This window comes from Sturnira hondurensis, unplaced genomic scaffold (assembly GCF_014824575.4).
Source record: "Sturnira hondurensis isolate 20B ecotype Veracruz unplaced genomic scaffold, ASM1482457v3 Scaffold0024124, whole genome shotgun sequence".
In the NCBI taxonomy this organism is placed as follows: Eukaryota; Metazoa; Chordata; class Mammalia; order Chiroptera; family Phyllostomidae; genus Sturnira; species Sturnira hondurensis.
Window position 1 is genome coordinate 309,143 of NW_028096755.1, and position 16,783 is coordinate 325,925.

Sequence of the window (16,783 nt, forward strand, 5' to 3'; positions counted from 1 at the left end):
ATGCTGCGGGCCGAGGTCCCCCCCGCCCCCCCACGCGCCCTCTCTCCTCCGCCTCCTCCTCCTCTCCGCCTCCCCCCGCCACCTCGTCCTTTCTCTCCGGCAAGCTGACATCACCATCCGGGGACTCCGGGCCCTTCCCCAAAGTTAACCCTTTCGGAGGGGGGGGGAGCGGGGCAGGGGGCGGGCCTGGGAGCCGGAGGGAGGGCGAGGAGGTGGGAGGATGCAGGGAGGGAGGGAGGGATGCAGGAGCTGAAAGGATGGAGAGGTGCCGAGCAGAGACGGGCGGGCATGTAATTGCACAAAGGGAGGCGAAGTCGCACGCAGAGGCAGGGATGGCCGCGACGGGGCCGGGCACGACCAGGGCCGGCCCGGGGCAGCACGGAGACTGGTCGGGAGGGGCAGAGACGGAAGACCAGGAAGGAATGGAGAACAGAGAAGCGGGAGGATGGGGAGCTGTGGGAGGGCAGAGGAAGGACCAGGTGGAGAGTCAGAGATGAGGAGAGAGAGACAGGTGAGAGAAAGCCAGCCGGCCTGAGAGGGGACCCAGAAATAGACAGGAGGAGGGAGAGGTTCGCAAAACCGCCGGAGGGAACGAGGGGCATGAAGAAAGGGCTGCAGAGAGAGGGCAACAAAGACAGGGGTGGACAGGGAACCAGATGGAGGGCCAGATGCTGGGGACCATGGGGGTAGACGGAGGGGCAGAGGCAGGGAGAAGGGAGGTGTTTGGGGAGTTGCCGACCAGACTCGTCTCTGTTTCTCCAGGACCCCCAGGGCCACCCCCTGGGGTCTCCTTTCTGACCCATATCTGCCCACAGGCCAGGGCAGGTGTTTTCAAATCAGCTTGGTTCCATACCTCCATTGAGGATCCTCTGTGTTCTTACAGAGAATCTTCCAGAACCCCCCCCCCCCAGGGGCTTGTGTATTTTTTTTGACCTGTGTGTATTATCTGGACGCTCTCGTGAGGGTCCCCTAGATCCTCACGTGGACCCCGATATAAGTGTATGCCCTCACTCTGGCACACCCGTGGGTCTGCTCAGCGGGATTTCCATGCCATTCGGGACTCGCCTGTGTCAGGCACCCATTTAGCCCCCAAGTCCCCCGCAGAGTGTACCCAGGTGCCTGCAGTCTCTTAGTCAGGCACCTTCGTTCCATGAACCACCACTGAGTGCCAGGTCTGAGCCAGGCAAGGTTACATGCGCTGAGGGCCGACAAAGACCCCTTGCCCTAGGGCGCTCCTGTTCTAGTGGATGAGGCAAATGTTAAAGCAAGATAAACAAGCAACGTAGCCCTGGCTGAGGGCTCCATCAGTGAATGGAGCGCCAGCCTGCCAACTGGAGGATCACCGATTTGATTCCCAGGGAGGGCACATGCCTGGGTTGAGAGGGCCAGGTCCCCCATTTAGGGGCGAACAATAGGCAACCAATTGATGTTTCTTTCTTTCTTTCTTTTTGATGTTTCTTTTCCTCTCTTCCTCCCTTGTCCTCTCTCTGAGAACAAACCAACAAAATCCTTCACTAAAAATTAAAAAAAAAAGATGAACGAGCAAAATATGTGGTCTGTTAGATGGTCATGATCAGTGCTGGGGAGTCTGAAGCAGGGAAGGGGGACAGGAAGTGTTTGCTGAGTGTGGGATTTTTGATAGAGTGCTGACAGGAAACAGGAAGTGCGGAGGCTCTGGTTGGAATTGTACTTGCTGGTTTGGAGGAAAATCGAGGGGGTCTGTGTGGCTGCAGGGAAGTGGGGGTGGGGAGTGAGACCCAGAGAAGTGAGGAAACAGATCTTACAGGCTTTCGGCAGTCCTGGTTTACGCCTGGTATTCTGTAACTATTCATAGGGTCCATTCTCATGTCAGAATGATCTGATTGCCCTACTCAGAGGTCACTGTAAAGGTGAAGGCTTTTATTTTATTTATTGTTAAATATTTTATTTCTTTTCAGAGAGAGAGGAAGGGAGGGAGAAAGAGTGAGAGAAACATCAATCCGTTGCCTCTCCCATGCCCCTAACCAGGGACCTGGCCCAAAGCCCCGGCATGTGCCCTGACTGGGAATTGAACCGGTGACCTCAGTTTGCAGCATGATGCCCAACATATCGAGACACCCCAGTCAAGGCATCAAGGCTGTGGCTTTTATACAGTACCTGGGACCACCACTGAGACCACCATCATATTATACCTATATTCATATAAATATAATGTTATCTACAACTACATGTTACATGTACATATATGCTATACAATATTATGTGTAATTTTATATGTAAATATATATTATAGGTGGACTTGTGCATAGGGATACGTAGCTATGGTAGGCTGAATAAGGTTTCCCAAAGATGTCACATCCACATTCCCAGATCCTGTGAATACATTACTTTACATGGCAAAAGAGACTTTGCAGGTGCGATTTGAGTTGAGATGATACTGGTTACCTCAGTGGGCCCTACATGTAATCACAAGAGCCCTTAGGAGTGGAAGGTAGGGGGTTCAGAGTATGAGGAGATGGGACTCCGGGAGCAGAAGCCAAAGTGATGTGGCCCCAGTATGAGGAATGCAGGGGGTCTCTGCGAGCTGGACAAAGCAAGAAAACAGATTCTCTCCCTGGCTGGTGTGGCTCAGTGGATTGAGTGCTGTTCTGTGAACCAAAGGGTTGCCAGTTCAATTCCCACTCAGGGCCCATGCCTGGGTTTTGGGCCAGGTCCCCCGTAGGGGGCATTTAAGAGGCAACCACACATTGATGTTTCTCTCCCTCTTTCTCCTTCCTTTCCCCTCTCTCTAAAAATAAATAAATACAATCTCAAAAAAGAGAGAGAGAGATTTTCTCCTGGAGCCACTGAAGGAACAAAATCCTGCTGACACCCCGATTTTAGCCCAGTACAAATCCACAAGTCCAAATCCCATTAGGACTTCTGACCTCCAGATCTGTAAAATAATAAATCTGCATTTTTAAAAAGATTTTATTTATTTATCTTTAGAGGGGAAGGGAAGGAGAAAAGGAGAGAAATATCAATGTATGGTTGCCTCTCATGAGTCCCCTGCTGGGAACTGGCCTGCAACCCAGGCATGTGCCCTAACTGGGAATCGAACCGCGATCATGTGGTTCGCAGGCCCGTGCTCAGTCCACTGAGCTACACCAGCCAGGGCATAAATCTGTATTGTTTTAAGCCACCAAGTTTTTTTGGTAATCTGTTCATAGCAGACGTAGAAAATGAACACAATAGGGTACCCATGGGCCCAGATCCCTGTCTCATGGTTATCCTCCACAGGGCTTACATGTTTGTTTTCCCATCTTTGCCCAGAATATCACTCTGCACACCCCAGGTCCAGCAGCTGAATACATCTGGGACTGTGGCCCCAACTAAAGCTGACTACAACCTTTTCCTGGAGGAGAGCGCTCATAGAAGACTGGAACTAGGGTTCCTTAAGCCCAAAAACCTCTGCAGACCAGGCCTGCAGGAACACGTTCTGAGCCCTGAGCTTCGAATCCGGTGCGCGGAGGCTGCGAGCTTCCCAAACAACGTTGCCTGGACATTTTGCTTTAAGAATGCCCCTCCTCTGCACCTTGTAGGACCAAAGGAAGATTCTAGGAAACAAAGTGGGGTGATGAGAGAGGTCTGCACAGGAGCGTGGAGAACGGATAAATGGGGAAACCGAGGCTAAGGGGAGGGGTGCTGTGGGCTAAAGTCTGTGTAGGTCGGAGATTAGCAATGAGAACCCAGGGTTCCAATAAATGATGGGATAGAGGCTCAGATGAAGGGAAAAAGGCCGGCCGGTGAGGGACCAGCTTCTACAACCTGCAACCTCGCGGGGCGGGGCCAGAGGGGGCGGGGACCACACCAGGGGCGGGGCCTAATCGGGAGCGGCCGGCGCCAGGGCCTAGGGGAGGGGCTTAGCTGGGAGAGGCCGAAAGACCTAGAACAGGGGCGGAGCCTAAGGTGACGGAAAGGCGCAGAGTGTAGAAGAGGGCGGGGAACGTGGGTGTGGGCGGTGGTCCTTTGGAGGCGGGGCCAGACCTAGGAGGGGCGGGGCGCACGTAAGGGGAGGTGCCGATCGTGGTATCCCGCAGGGTGGGAGGGGCTTAAGTGGCGGGCTTAAGAGGCAAACCCCTCAGCCCCAACCACGAAATTGGATGGGTGCGCCGGAAATTTCCGGGAGAGACCTACGTACTTCCGGTCAAGATGGCGGCGCCCAGTAGAGTCAGGTGCGGCCGACTCTGTCCTCATTAGCTCCGGCGACTGGAGGCCGGGGGAGGTGAGGTCTGCCCGGCTCTGGCTCCCTTTTTCGGACAGGAGGGAGGGGATTCGCTGGTGTGACCCCAGAAGGGCTTGTTGCCTTTGAGGCGGGACAATGGTGTTGCTAAGAGATGGGGATGCTAGTACTAGAGATGGGGGGGGGTTCCTGGGTTGCTAGGGGTGGGGCCTGTTGCCAGGGAGGAAGGCGGGGCTTGTAACTTTGGGGAAGGGTCCCGTTGGTTTGAAGGAAGGAAAGGGGTTTCTGGTTAAGGTGGGTGTGGGCAGAGTGGTTCGGTGTCATGGTGGGGTGCCGAACTCCCCTAAAACGCCACCTTCTCAGCAGAACCACGGAATCGATCCACCAGGACGCCAGAGCTACTTCCGCGGTGACCACCTTGTACCCCCAATACATTCTCCCCTTCTTCACAAACGGCCCATGGCGGACCAAGGCTCGGGGGGCAGCCGCCTCCCCCTGGCGCTGCCCTCGGCCTCCCAGAGTTGCTCGTCAGGGGGCAGCGGCTCCTCCGCCGGGGGCTCGGGCAATCCCCCGCCTCCGCGCAACCTCCAAGGCCTGCTGCAGATGGCCATCACGGCAGGCTCTGAGGATCCAGACCCCCCTCCAGAACCCATGAGTGAGGAGGTAAAGGGTGGGGCGCAAGAACCTGGGTGAAGGGTGCGGGGACAGCTACATCTTGGGAAGCATGGTTTGGGGGACTAGAAGCTGGAGTTGTCCTAGGTGGGTGGTGGGAGTTCGGGTGTTGCGGGCTCCAGAGGCTATAATTTGTGCCAGGTGGGGTTATTGTAGAGCCAGTGAAGGTGAAATCTCAGAACCATCTGAGGAGGCAGGATAGCCCCGAGGTAGAAAGAAAAGCAAGAGATTTCTGAAGACACGCAAGACTGAATTCTGCATTGTCCACCTGTGTGATCCTGTAGTCTCTCTGAACCTGAAGTTCCTTATTTGCAAGTTGATGATAAGAATAATAACTGCACCCTGGCTGGTGTAGCTCAGAGGATTGAGCACAGGCCTGCAAACCAAAGGGTTGCAGGTTCGCTTCCCAGCCAGAGCACATGCCTGAGTTGCAGGCCAGGCCCCCAATGGGGGCACCCAAGAGGCAACCATACATTGATGTTTCTCTCCCACTCTTTCTCCTTCCCCTCTCTCTAAAAATAAATAAATAATTATTTTTTTTAAAAAAGGAGAGTAACGGCACTCCCTAGGGCAGTTCTGAAATTCTAATTTAGGTAGGTCTCCACACAGCATCCGGCACATAGCCAGCGCTCCGAAAGGCAGCTGGGTGTTCATTCTCATTAAGAGCATAGACTGTGGACAGACCACTTAGGTCTGACCACAGGCTTTGCAGTGGCTGACCTTGTGATCTTGGGCAAGTCACCATCTTTCTGTGCCTCAGTTTTTGCATCTGTGAAGTGGGTGACAATAATACTACATAGGATGGTTTTGCAGACTAATAGCAATATTTGTTATAAATGACATTTTGTTAATTATAGTGATCACAGTACAGGCTTACCTTGTACTGCACTTCATGGATGTTGCCTTTTTTTACAAGCTGAAGGCAAAACCCTCACCCCCTGCCCAGCAAAAAGATTAGGACTCACTTTATTGTGATACTTACTCTATCACTATGGAGCCGAACCCAGTCTCTGAGGTCTGACTGTATATAAAACGTGTGCTCCTTCAGTTACATCTGTAGGACAGTGAGATAGAAAACAGACATAGAGCTCTGGCTGGTGTAGCTCAGTGGATTGAGCATCAGCCTATGGACCGAAAGGTCACTGGTTCAATTCCCATTCAGGGCATATCCCTGGATTGTCGGCCAGGTCCCCAGCTGGGGGCATTTGAGAGGCAACCAGGTAGTGTTTCTCTCACACATTGACGTTTCTCTCCCTCTCTTTCTCCCTCCTTATCCCTCTAAAAATAAATAAATAAAATCTTACATAAACAAAGAAAACAGGCATAGAAAGATTAGCTTCTTGCCCAAGTTTATCCCAGACTGAGACTACAGAGCTCTCATGTGAGTAGTTAACACAAAGACTGGCTCCCCCAAAAGAAAGAAAGAAAGAGGAAAAAATTCCAGCGGCCATTCTCAGCTCTCCCCACACTTGAGGGAATAACAGCATTTGATTACTTTTCCCTCCTCGATCTCTTTCTTCATTCAGCTCCTAGAGCAACCTAGTGCCCTGGTCCTCATCTCCTCCCTGGCCCTTCCTCCTTCCCCAGCCTCTGAATGATGGCGGCCCCAGGACTGCTCTCTCTTCTGTGCTCATGTGCCGTGGGACCTCGTGTCCTGTTGAGCCTTCACTCTGACAGCTCGCAAACGTGTGTCTCTAGACCAGCATTTCTCCGCTGGGGGTGGTTTTATTCACCAGGAGACGCTCGGCAGGGTGTGGAGACATTCTTGGTGGTTGCACATGGCGGGGCCGGTGCTACTGGCATTTAGCCGGTGGCAATCAGGGATCCACCCCCAGCAGAGCACAGGACAGCCCCCACCACAGAACTGCCCCACTCAAAGTGTCAGCAGAGCCGAGACTAGGAAACCCAGGTGTAGGCCGGACCGCTTCTCTGAGCTTCGGGCAGCCTGATGTCCGTATTTTCCCTTGGTTGTATAATAGATCCCTTAAAAACAATGCAGTAAAACACAAGCTCCAATCTCCTCCCACTGCCCCACACCTGCTTCTCTGCCATCATCATCCCCATCTCCTTCTAGTGACAAAAACCAGGGAGTCCTCCTCTGTCTCCGTCCCCCACCCCATAGCCTCTCTTCCCATAGATCTAGGGGATCAGACGAGAGCCTGCCAGTAGAAAGGGAAGCTGAACAGACGTGGGTTGATGGAAGGACCAGTCAGCTCTCAGATACTGACAGTTATTATTAGTGACTGTTAAAAAAAAAGAAAAAAATGACTTACTCATAAATTAATTTTTTGACTAAAATTCGTGAGTGACTGATTAACCCACCCTACCTCGTCCCCCAGAGGCGCCAGTGGCTGCAGGAGGCCATGTCGGCCGCCTGCCGGGGCCAGCGGGAGGAGGTGGAGCAGATGAAGAACTGCCTCCGCGTGCTGTCCCAGCCCGCGCCCTCCCCGGCTGGGGAGGCCGACCTGGCCATCGACCAGCAGGAGCGTGAGGCGGCCCTGGAGCTGCTGGCCGACTTGTGTGAGAACATGGACAACGCTGCAGGTACAGTCTGGCTGCCCCCAGCCTCAGGGGCCTGCCCCTGCTGCCTCCTGGTCTCCCTCTCTCCCGCCTTCTTCTCAGCTCCCACCCTGTACGGCTCCACCCTCATCCTTTGGCTTCCTCTCTCCAGCATCCTAGCCTCCAGCCGCTCCCCATCCAGTCTGGCTCTGACTCTGGTCCCAGGAGGGACTGTCCCGTCCCCCTGTTTGGTCCCCTTGCCATCAGGAGCAGTGACGGCACCTTCTCTCGCCCCACACGGCAAGCTTGGTGACAAGTTGAGTCCACTGCTTCCTTGATACACCTGTAGCTGGCCATTTCACCCTGGTCTGCTGGGATTCCACCGTCTCTCCCTAGAGTGAGAGAGGAGGCCTCCCCAAGGGGTGGCCTTCAATCGGAGACCCAAAGTGAGGACCTGAGTTGTGGGATTAGCTCTGGCGGGAACGGCCAGTGCAAAGGCCTTGAGGTGGGCACGCATCTGGGAGGTTCAGGAGCAGCCGTGAGGCGAGTCCAGCAGCACAGCGGGTGAGGGCGAGGGGTGGGAAGCGACCCCGGACATGCAGGGCCTCACAGGCTGGGATAGGTACTAGGGGGTCTCATGTTCAATGCTGCAGGGCCCATGGAGCCCATAGAACAAGGAGATGACACTTCCATTTGGAGGGGCATCATGTGGTCGTTGAGGGCGTGGGTGTGTCTCTTTTTCATGTACATGGAATTGCAGAACATGTGACCTGCTTCACTGAATGTGGTGTTTTCAAGGTCCTTCTGTGTTGTAGCCCATGTTGAATTCTTTTTTGTTGTTGTTGAAGATTTTATTTATTTAGTTATTTGTAGAGAGAGGGGAAGGGAAGGAGAAAGAGAGGGAGAGAAACATCAATGTGTGGTTGTCTCTCACACGCCCCCTACTGGGGACCTGGCCTGCAACTCAAGCATGTGCCCTGACTGGGAATCGAACTGGCTGGCCATGCTTTGGTTCTCAGGCCAGCGCTCAATCCACTGAGCCACACCAGCCAGGGCTGCACCAGCCAGGGCCTTTCGAACTTCATTCCTTTTGTGGCTAAGTCTCCAGTGTACGCATAGAGCACACACTGTGCATTCTCCAGCTGACAGGCATCTGGGTCGCGTCCCCCTTTGGCCACTCTGAGTGACGCTGCTCTGAACGTGGGGGTCCGAATGTGTCTGAGTCCCTGCTTTTGGTGCTGCTGGGTGTACGTGCAGGAGCGGTCATTTGGTGACTCTGCCTTTAACTTTTTCACCAACACCACTACTTTATTTGCACAAACAGGCGGTGGGCCGGGATTTGCTGACCACAGTGCCGTGTGTGGTTCTCCCACAGGAGAAGTGCTGATTGTCACAAAGACTGTGGGGTCCATGCTGGCATGTCATGGGCTGGAGCCTGGCACCCTAATCCCCAAACGCTGACACTGTTGAGACACGCTGACCTTGGAGGGGCCCCAGAGCTTGTTGGCAGGTCCTCCTGGGAGTTGGCCTGCCCTCCGGCTTCACCTGGTGTATTTATTAGTCTGCTCTCGCTGCCGTAACAAAGGACCACAGACCGGGCAGCTTAAACAACAGGCGCTGATTTTCTCCCAGTCCTGGAGGCTGGAAGTTCAAGATGAAGGTGTCAGCCGGGCTGGCTGCTTCTGAAGGCTCTCTGCATGGCTTTCACGCAGCTGTCCCCTCCCTGTGTCCCCGCATGGTCGTCCCTCTGTGTTACTCTGTGTCCCGATCACCATTCATTGGATTGGGGCCAATCCTATGATGCCACGTCACCTGAGTCGTCTTTAATTTTAAGGCCCCATCTCCATATACAGTGCATTCGGCAGCACTGAGGGGTCAGGGCTTCAACATACGAGTTTGAGGGCACACAGCTCAGCCCATAACACTGGCTCTCCCCTCCCCTCTCGGCGGCAAAGACTTCTGCCAGCTGTCAGGCATGCACCTGCTGGTGGGCCGGTACCTGGAGGCGGGGCCCGCGGAGCTGCGGTGGCGGGCGGCTCAGCTCATCGGCACATGCAGCCAGAACGTGGCGGCCATCCAGGAGCAGGTGCTGGGCCTGGGTGCCCTGCGGAAGCTGCTGCGGCTACTGGACCGGGACCCCTGCGACACGGTGCGCGTCAAGGCCCTCTTCGCCATCTCCTGTGAGTGTCCTGGGGGCTGCCGGGGAGGGGCCTGGGTTCCCAGGGGCTGGAGCTGGCCACGGAACTGGGCACGGTGGGGATTTGCTTGGGGGCAGAGGGAGAGGGGCCTCGTTTGTTCATTTACCTCCAGTTCCTGTGGGGGATCCATGCCGGGTGCTGGGAACAGGGTGCTGAGCTTGCCAACACCCCACTCGTCAGAGAACCAGATCCCAATGACGCAGGAACGTCACTCAGCTCAAGTGCTCGGTGCCCGTCAGGCTCTCAGCCTCAGCCCTGCTGGCATTGCTGCTCGTGGGGAGGCCAGGCCGTTGTTGAGTGGTGCCCCCGCCTCCACCCGTTAGAGATGCCAGCAGCTCTCACCCATGCTGCCTCCTGGGACACAGGTGCCAGGCGAGCGCGGGCACGATGCCAGCATCCATGAGCGTCCACTCTGGGCCAGGCCCTGTGCAGGGCTTAATGTGTTCAGTCCTCACACACACCCTCTGCGTCTTCCACGTACGGGAGAGGCCGGGCCGGGAGCCCAAAGTCAGCCCAGGGCTCCCCGCTGGGCCCCGGGGAGCTGGGGTGCAAGCCACGCCACGTTCACCAAGTGCTGGGCCCTCCTCCCTCTATCTGCGTGTGTCATGCTGGGAGCCCCTGTTTGACTGTTCTCTTTTTCTTTATTAACAGCTTTATTGAGATGTAATTCACACACCATACAATTTATCCTTTAAAAAAAAGATTTTATTTATTTATTTTTAGAGAGAGAGGAAAAGAAGAAAGAGGGAGAGAAACATCAATGTGTGGTTGCCTCTCATGCGCCCCCTAGTGGGGACCCAGCCCACAACTCAGGCTTGTGCCCTGACTGGGAATTGAACCTGCAACCCTTTGGTGCGCACGCCTGTGCTTGACTCCACTGAGCCACAGCAGCCAGGGCCAATTTATCCTTTTTAAGTGTACAATTTAGTACTTTCAGTATATTTACAAGGTGATGAAGCCATCACCACTGCTTGATTCCAGAACATTTTCTCACCCCCCAAAAGAAACCCTGTACCTATTACCAGTCCCTCCACACGCCCCTCTCACTAGCCTCTAGGAACCACTGATTGCTTGTCGTCTCTGTGGACTCGATCGTTCTGGACGTTTCCTGTAAATGGAAGCACACGACATGTGCCTTGTGCGACTGGCTCCTCTCACTCGGCCTCAGTTTTCAAGGATCAGCCGTGTTTATAGCAGGTGCCAGGGCTTCACGCCTTCTCGTGGGCGAGTCATATTCCACTCATGGATGGAGCACATTTAGTGCATTCATTCACCAGCTGAACACCGGGGTGGTTTCTGCCCCTTGGCCCGTAATAAGTCAGGCTGCTGTGAACAGGTGCGGACGCGTTTTTGGACGGACACCTGTTTTGATTTTTTCTGGGGTGTGTACACCTAGGGACAGGATTCCTGGGCCATGTGGCTGCTCCGTATTTGTTCGAAGCTTGAGGAGAACCCGTCCCCTCTGCTCCTTGCAGTGGGACACCAGTCGTGGGGCGTGTCCTGCGCTAACTCTCTAGAGCCTGCGCAGACCTCTCACACTGAGGTCTGCCCCACGAGACTGCGTCTGCTTCAGACACGGGTCGCAAGGCCCGGCCTCCGGTACTTCTGAGGGCCCTCCCCCTCCTCGGCTTCCATCATTTGCTAGAGCGCCCCCCAGAGGCCTGGGAAATAGTGATTTACATCGGCTGGATTGTTAAGAAAGGATGTGATGAAGGGCGCAGATCAGTGGTCAGATGAAGGGGTATTTAGGGTGAGGTCTGGAAGGGTCCTGAGCACGGGAGCTCCTGTCCCCACGGAATTCGGGTGTCACCCTCCTGGTACGAGGATGTGTGCGCCAACCCGGAAGGTCTTTTGAACCCCATCGTGGTGGGATTCTGTGGAGGCTTCCTCACGCCGGCGGGAGGGATCATCGATTCCGTTTGCAACCCATCCCCCTTCTCCGGAGGGTGGGGGCGGGGCTGAGAAGTTTTAGTTGCTAATCGTGGATTGGTCTTTCTGGCGACTAGTCCCCACCCAGGAGCCTACCCAGAGTTGCATCGTTAGAAGAAAGCCTGATCCTATCGCCGGGAAGCCCAAGGATTTCCAAGTGTCAGGAGTCGGGGACAGAGACCAAATATTTCCCGTGTCACCTGGGAGAAGAATGGGGAGGGGTTGCTAGGAGGAGATTCTGGGAGGGAGGAAGGGATTTCTGGCATGGGTGAGGAGGGCGTCTTGGAGGAGGTGGCACTTGGAAAGCCACATCCAAAACTGGGCCGACAGATGGACAGACAGACTGGGGGCAACTTGGGCAGACAGAGGGATTTGTGGCCCCAGAGGTGCCAAGAGCCGGAGCTGGGTGGGGGAGGGACGGGGCAGAGTTTTCTTCAAATAGCTTGCATTAGTTGTATCTCAATAAAAATGCATTTAGAAAATGATGATGAGCCCTGGCTGGTGTGGCTCAGTGGACTGAGTGCCGGCATGTGGGCCAAAAGCTTGCTGGTTCGATCCCCAGTCAGGGCACATGCCTGGGTTGTGGGCCAGAGCCCTGGTTGGGGGTGTGCGAGAGGCAGCCGATTGGTGTCTCTCTCACACACGGATGTTTCTCTCCCTCTCCTCCCTCCTCTCCCCTCTCTCTAAAAATTAATTATTTTATTAATTAATGCCTGTGAAGCATAGGCCCATAAAAACTGATGATGGGGATGATGTGCAGATGATGACCATGGTGACCATGACCTTTAGGCCTATCCTCTCTCCCCTCCTTCAGGCCTGGTCCGGGAGCAGGAGGCTGGGCTGCTACAGTTCCTCCGGCTGGATGGCTTCTCTGTGTTGATGCGGGCTATGCAGCAGCAGGTGCAAAAGCTCAAGGTGAAGTCGGCATTCCTGCTGCAGAACCTGCTTGTGGGCCACCCGGAACACAAAGGTGGGGCTGCTGGATGGGGCCTGGCCTGGACCTGGAGGATGGGGGGCGCGGGGAGTGCATGGAGGAGGGCTGGGGAATGCCCCTCTGACCCCCGAGGCTCTTCCCTCAGAGACCCTGTGCTCCATGGGGATGGTCCAGCAGCTAGTAGCCCTCGTCCGGACAGAACACAGCCCCTTCCACGAGCACGTGCTGGGAGCCCTGTGCAGGTGCGCTGGGGCCCCAAGGGAATGAGTTCTGGGGGTGGGAATGGCACCAGTAGGCTCCGCCTCCTCTTTCCTGGGACCCAGGAGTCTGGGGCTTCCCCCTGGGGAATACTGGCCCTTTGTGAGCCTCAGTTTCCTCCCCTGTAAGGGGGGTGACACAGCAGCCCACAGAGGAGGGGGAGAGGTTCTCTTTGACACCCCGCCCCACATAGGACAAGCAGATTAGCATCTGAAAAAGTGATAGGATGGGGCAGCCCAGTGCACGGGAAGCAGCCCCCTAGTGTGGCCTGGCCTCAGGCCTGGCACTGTGCTAAGTGCCCTGTTTTGTACAAGTCCCTAGAATGGGCTGAGGGCGGCGTGAGATCCGTGTTGCAGATGGGGAAACTGAGGCCCGGTGTAGGGGACTGCCTTTCCTCACCTCCCTGGTAGCACTGTGGGGTGGAGCTGTGGAGAGGGAGGTCCCTAGGATTGCTGTCCTGTCCCTGCAGCCTGGTGACAGACTTCCCCCAGGGCATGCGGGCCTGCCGGGAGCCGGAGCTGGGCCTGGAGGAGCTCCTGCGACACCGCTGCCGGCTGCTGCAGCAGCACCAGGAGTACCAGGTGGGGCTGTCGGCCTGCCGGCCCCGCCCACCCCTGCCCTCCGCGTCTCCGTCTGTTCCCCGCGCGCGCTGTGTTTCACTCGCGCGTGCTGTGTTTCACTCGGGGGTTTCTCTCAGCACCCGTTCAGCAAACATGTCCGCCACCTCCCAGGGGCCTCCTGCTGTCGGCAGGGAGGAGGAGGAACCCTGAGTTTCTTGAAGGGTTAACGAACTCATTTAACTATTATCCAGGTCATTTACATCAGATTCAAATATTTAGAATTTAAATGTTAGGTTAATAAGTAACAAGTGCATGATAAATAGCAACCAACTAAATATTTCATTAGATAAGTAATAAATATGCGATAAATAACAAGTCACTCAATATTTAATTAAATAAGTGATTCACTGGCTAGTGGGAAAGATAAATAACAAATCCATCATTACTCCTTAGATATTTAACTATATAGATATTAAGTAACAAATAAGTGGTAGAGAGCTCAGAGATTCACTACGATAACAAATGACAAATAAGTGATAAACGACAACCTGTCCCTGGCCACGCAGTACCTCTCCCAGTTCCTGTGGCTTTCCTAAGCTGATCTGCACAAACAAGCCCATGTGCCCCTGAATCTTGTTCCTCTCCCTCCCTCCGTGTTCTGCCGCATCAGCCCGTCCTGACCACCGTCGTGGTTCTTGCCACATCCCCTTTCCTAGCATCTCCGGAGCCCATGGCTGCGTGCTCTTTCCTCTCTCCTTGTGTCAGTGCCCGGAAGGGGAGCTACTGAGAGAAGGTGGGAGAACGTGCACAGAGCACAAGAGGCAGACAGTGCTGCCCGGATGGTTGTGGCCAGTCTGTGTATCGGTGGAGTCTCTCGTGCCCTTGTCCTTCTTGATGGACACACAGGCTCCCTCCACTCTTGGGCACTAACAACACTGTTAAAGAATAGCCTTTCGCATATGTTACTTTCTGTGTGCAAGTATGTCTACAGAACAAATTTCTAGCCCTGGCTGGTGTGGCTAGGTGGATTGAGCGCCAGCCTTCAAACCAAAGGGTCTCCAGTTCAGTTCCCAGCCAGGGCACATGCCTGGGTTGTGGGCCAGGTCCCCAATAAGGGGCACATGAGAGGCAACCACACATTGATATTTTCCTCTCTCCTTTCCTTCCTCTCTCTCTAAAAAGAAGTAAATGGAATCTTTTAAAAAAAAAGAACAAATTTTTAGAAAGGGAAAGGCCCAGTTAAGGTACGATAAAGGTGAAATTACAGGATTAAGAGCCATTTCGTTAACTACTGCCAAGTTGCTCTCCCTAGGGGTTGAACCGGCCCGCCTTGCAGTCACCAGGGTGCCCAACATCCTGGCCGGGACAGGGTGGCTTCGAACCATATGACCTGTTTTTCAAGTTGATTGGCGAATCTACTTTATATTTGCATTTCTCCCACCAGTGAGGTTGGGCATTTTTTCACTTGTTAACTGCTCGTTTATATCTTTGCCTGTTAGCTATTGGGTGGTGGTTTCTGCAGTTGATTTAAGTATTCACCATGTTATCCTCTTGTGATGAGTCACAATTTATTTTTTTCCACCAACTCGGTTTTCTTTCATTTTTGCTGCATCTTGTTGCTGTGCAGATACCTTTTACGTTTATGCGGTTCAACCCGTCAGCGCTTGCTTCCGTGGTTTCTGGAGTGTGTATCCGTGGAAGGGGTTCTAGGTAGGGATACGTAGGCCAAGTTCTGTTTGGGAGTTAGAAAGAGCCCAAGGGTACTGAGGTGAGGACAGACCAATGGACATGGTCAGAGGCTGGGAGACTCCGGGGTCTAGTTCAGTAGTCCAGATGCAAGTGAGACGACAGACGGTGAGTCATGGATCTGAGAAGAGATCGGAGGACCCTGGGGGGCTCCTGGGGCTGGCGGGGGACACAGAGGGAAGAGGAACCGTCTCTGGGTGTGGGGCACGTTGGAGGCAGGGGCAGGCTTGCGCACTCAGGGCCCCCGCTCTTGCCCCCAATCCAGGAGGAGCTGGAGTTCTGCGAAAAGCTGTTACAGACCTGCTTCTCCAGCCCAACGGACGACAGCATGGATCGGTGAAACGCGGTGACTTCTGGCCCCCTCTCTGTTGGAACCCTAGGCCTCTTGCCTCCCTCCTGTGAGAGCCGGGAGGCCCTCGCTGAAGGGAGAGCAGGGCCTTGTGGATGCCAAGCCGGGGCGTGCCAGCCCATCTCTGTTCACCTCCCCAGAGGGGTGCTGGGAAAGGCACCAGCCCCTTGGACCCCACCTAATGTCTCACTCCACTCCCCCTTATGTGTCCACACTGTCTTCCAATAAAGGTGTTTCTCCTCTTCCGCCTTTGTCGCCTCTGGAGGGTGCCTGGGGAGGACAGAGGGGCTTGGTCTTAGGGTACCTTGGGAGCCGCTGGAGGGGGTGGCAGTGGGCAGCACCGGGGGATAATAAAAGTGTTGCTAAATCCCAGAGCCCTCGCCTCCTTCCATTCTCCTGGCCTCTCAAGAGGGAGCATGGGGCACACCCACTCGCTTCCTGGCCACCCACCATCTCTGATTTCTCCTCCATTCCGCGAATCCCTCATCTTAGATTTTCACACCCAGAGCCCTAAGGTGGGAGCCATCTTCTTTCCCGGCATCCGGCAGGGGCAAATCATGTGACTTCAGCCCCACCAATCAGAGCCCACCAGCAGCCTGCTGGGGAGCTACTGACAGAAGGTGGGAGAACGTGCACAGAGCACTAGAGGCAGACAGTGCTGCCCGGATGGTTGTGGCCAGTCTGTGCTTGGGTGTGGGTTCATTCCCAACTGCACCACGTGAGCCTTCTCTCCAGCCTTCTGAGAGATTTGCCAGGCCGGGGGAGGGGGGGGGGCGGCGATGAGGGGCAGAGGAACTGCCTTACCGGCTTTAATAGATTGCTTTTCAGATTAGGTCAAGGAGGTCTTGCGATTTGCAACCAAGAGCACTGGCTGTTGTTTTTCAGAAGAGGAAGCTGCGCCCAGGGTGGTTAATCCATGGCCAAGTTCACAGGCCAGGATTCAGACCTGGGCTAATCCTGAAGCCGTGCTCCTCCGCCCTGTATCTGCTTTCCCAGCTTTGTTACATGCCAGACTAATTTCTATCCTGTGGGATGTAACTTGTACTCCTGGGCTTTTGGAGGGACCAATTATTTTCACCCCTCTTCCCAAATTCAGGATAAATGGAAAGGTAGTTACAGGATCCAAGAACTGGAGGTCAGATGCTAACTTTATTACTCTTAAAGCCAGTCAGAGAAAGTGGCTATGTAGTCTTGCTGCTACTTCCCCCCAGCATTAGACATCCTTGTCCATCTGGTCACAGACAGCACTGGGCAAGCACGGACCCCGGCTTGCCAACCTTCACACCTGCAGCTCCAAGCTGTGAACATAAAACATGCCACTGAGGTTGTGGTTGACTGTCACTCAGCGGTCGCCACCTGCTACGAGGACCAGAAAAACATCACATGCAATAAATAACGCTGTAAATAGCAAGGGCCAGACCAGACATGGCTGAAAAA

The 16,783-nt window shown here is 54.7% G+C and overlaps 1 protein-coding gene across 2 annotated transcripts; it reads left to right on the forward strand.

The window, feature by feature from the left end:
- Window positions 1-4,092: 4,092 nt before the first annotated feature.
- HSPBP1 (HSPA (Hsp70) binding protein 1) lies at window positions 4,093-15,591 on the forward strand. 2 transcript variants are annotated; one of them, XM_037038041.1, is made up of 8 exons: window positions 4,093-4,243; window positions 4,565-4,864; window positions 7,213-7,417; window positions 9,328-9,552; window positions 12,314-12,469; window positions 12,579-12,675; window positions 13,161-13,272; window positions 15,263-15,591. In XM_037038041.1, exons 2-8 carry the CDS (start codon window positions 4,661-4,663, stop codon window positions 15,335-15,337), a joined length of 1,074 nt encoding a protein of 357 aa, XP_036893936.1. In that variant the 5' UTR covers window positions 4,093-4,243; window positions 4,565-4,660; the 3' UTR covers window positions 15,338-15,591. The 2 variants fall into 2 exon arrangements, with proteins under 2 accessions (XP_036893936.1, XP_036893935.1); XM_037038040.1 differs by having other exon boundaries at window positions 4,568-4,864.
- The last annotated feature ends 1,192 nt before the right edge of the window (window positions 15,592-16,783 follow it).

Excerpts from the sequence above, each read along its gene's own strand:
- HSPBP1 (XM_037038041.1), top strand. The coding sequence starts at position 4,661 with ATGGCGGACCAAGGCTCGGGGGGCAGCCGCCTCCCCCTGGCGCTGCCC. Across the intron at positions 12,470-12,578 it reads GGGCCACCCGGAACACAAAG|AGACCCTGTGCTCCATGGGG; the intron begins GTGGGGCTGCTG and ends CTCTTCCCTCAG. Across the intron at positions 13,273-15,262 it reads AGCAGCACCAGGAGTACCAG|GAGGAGCTGGAGTTCTGCGA; the intron begins GTGGGGCTGTCG and ends CCCCCAATCCAG.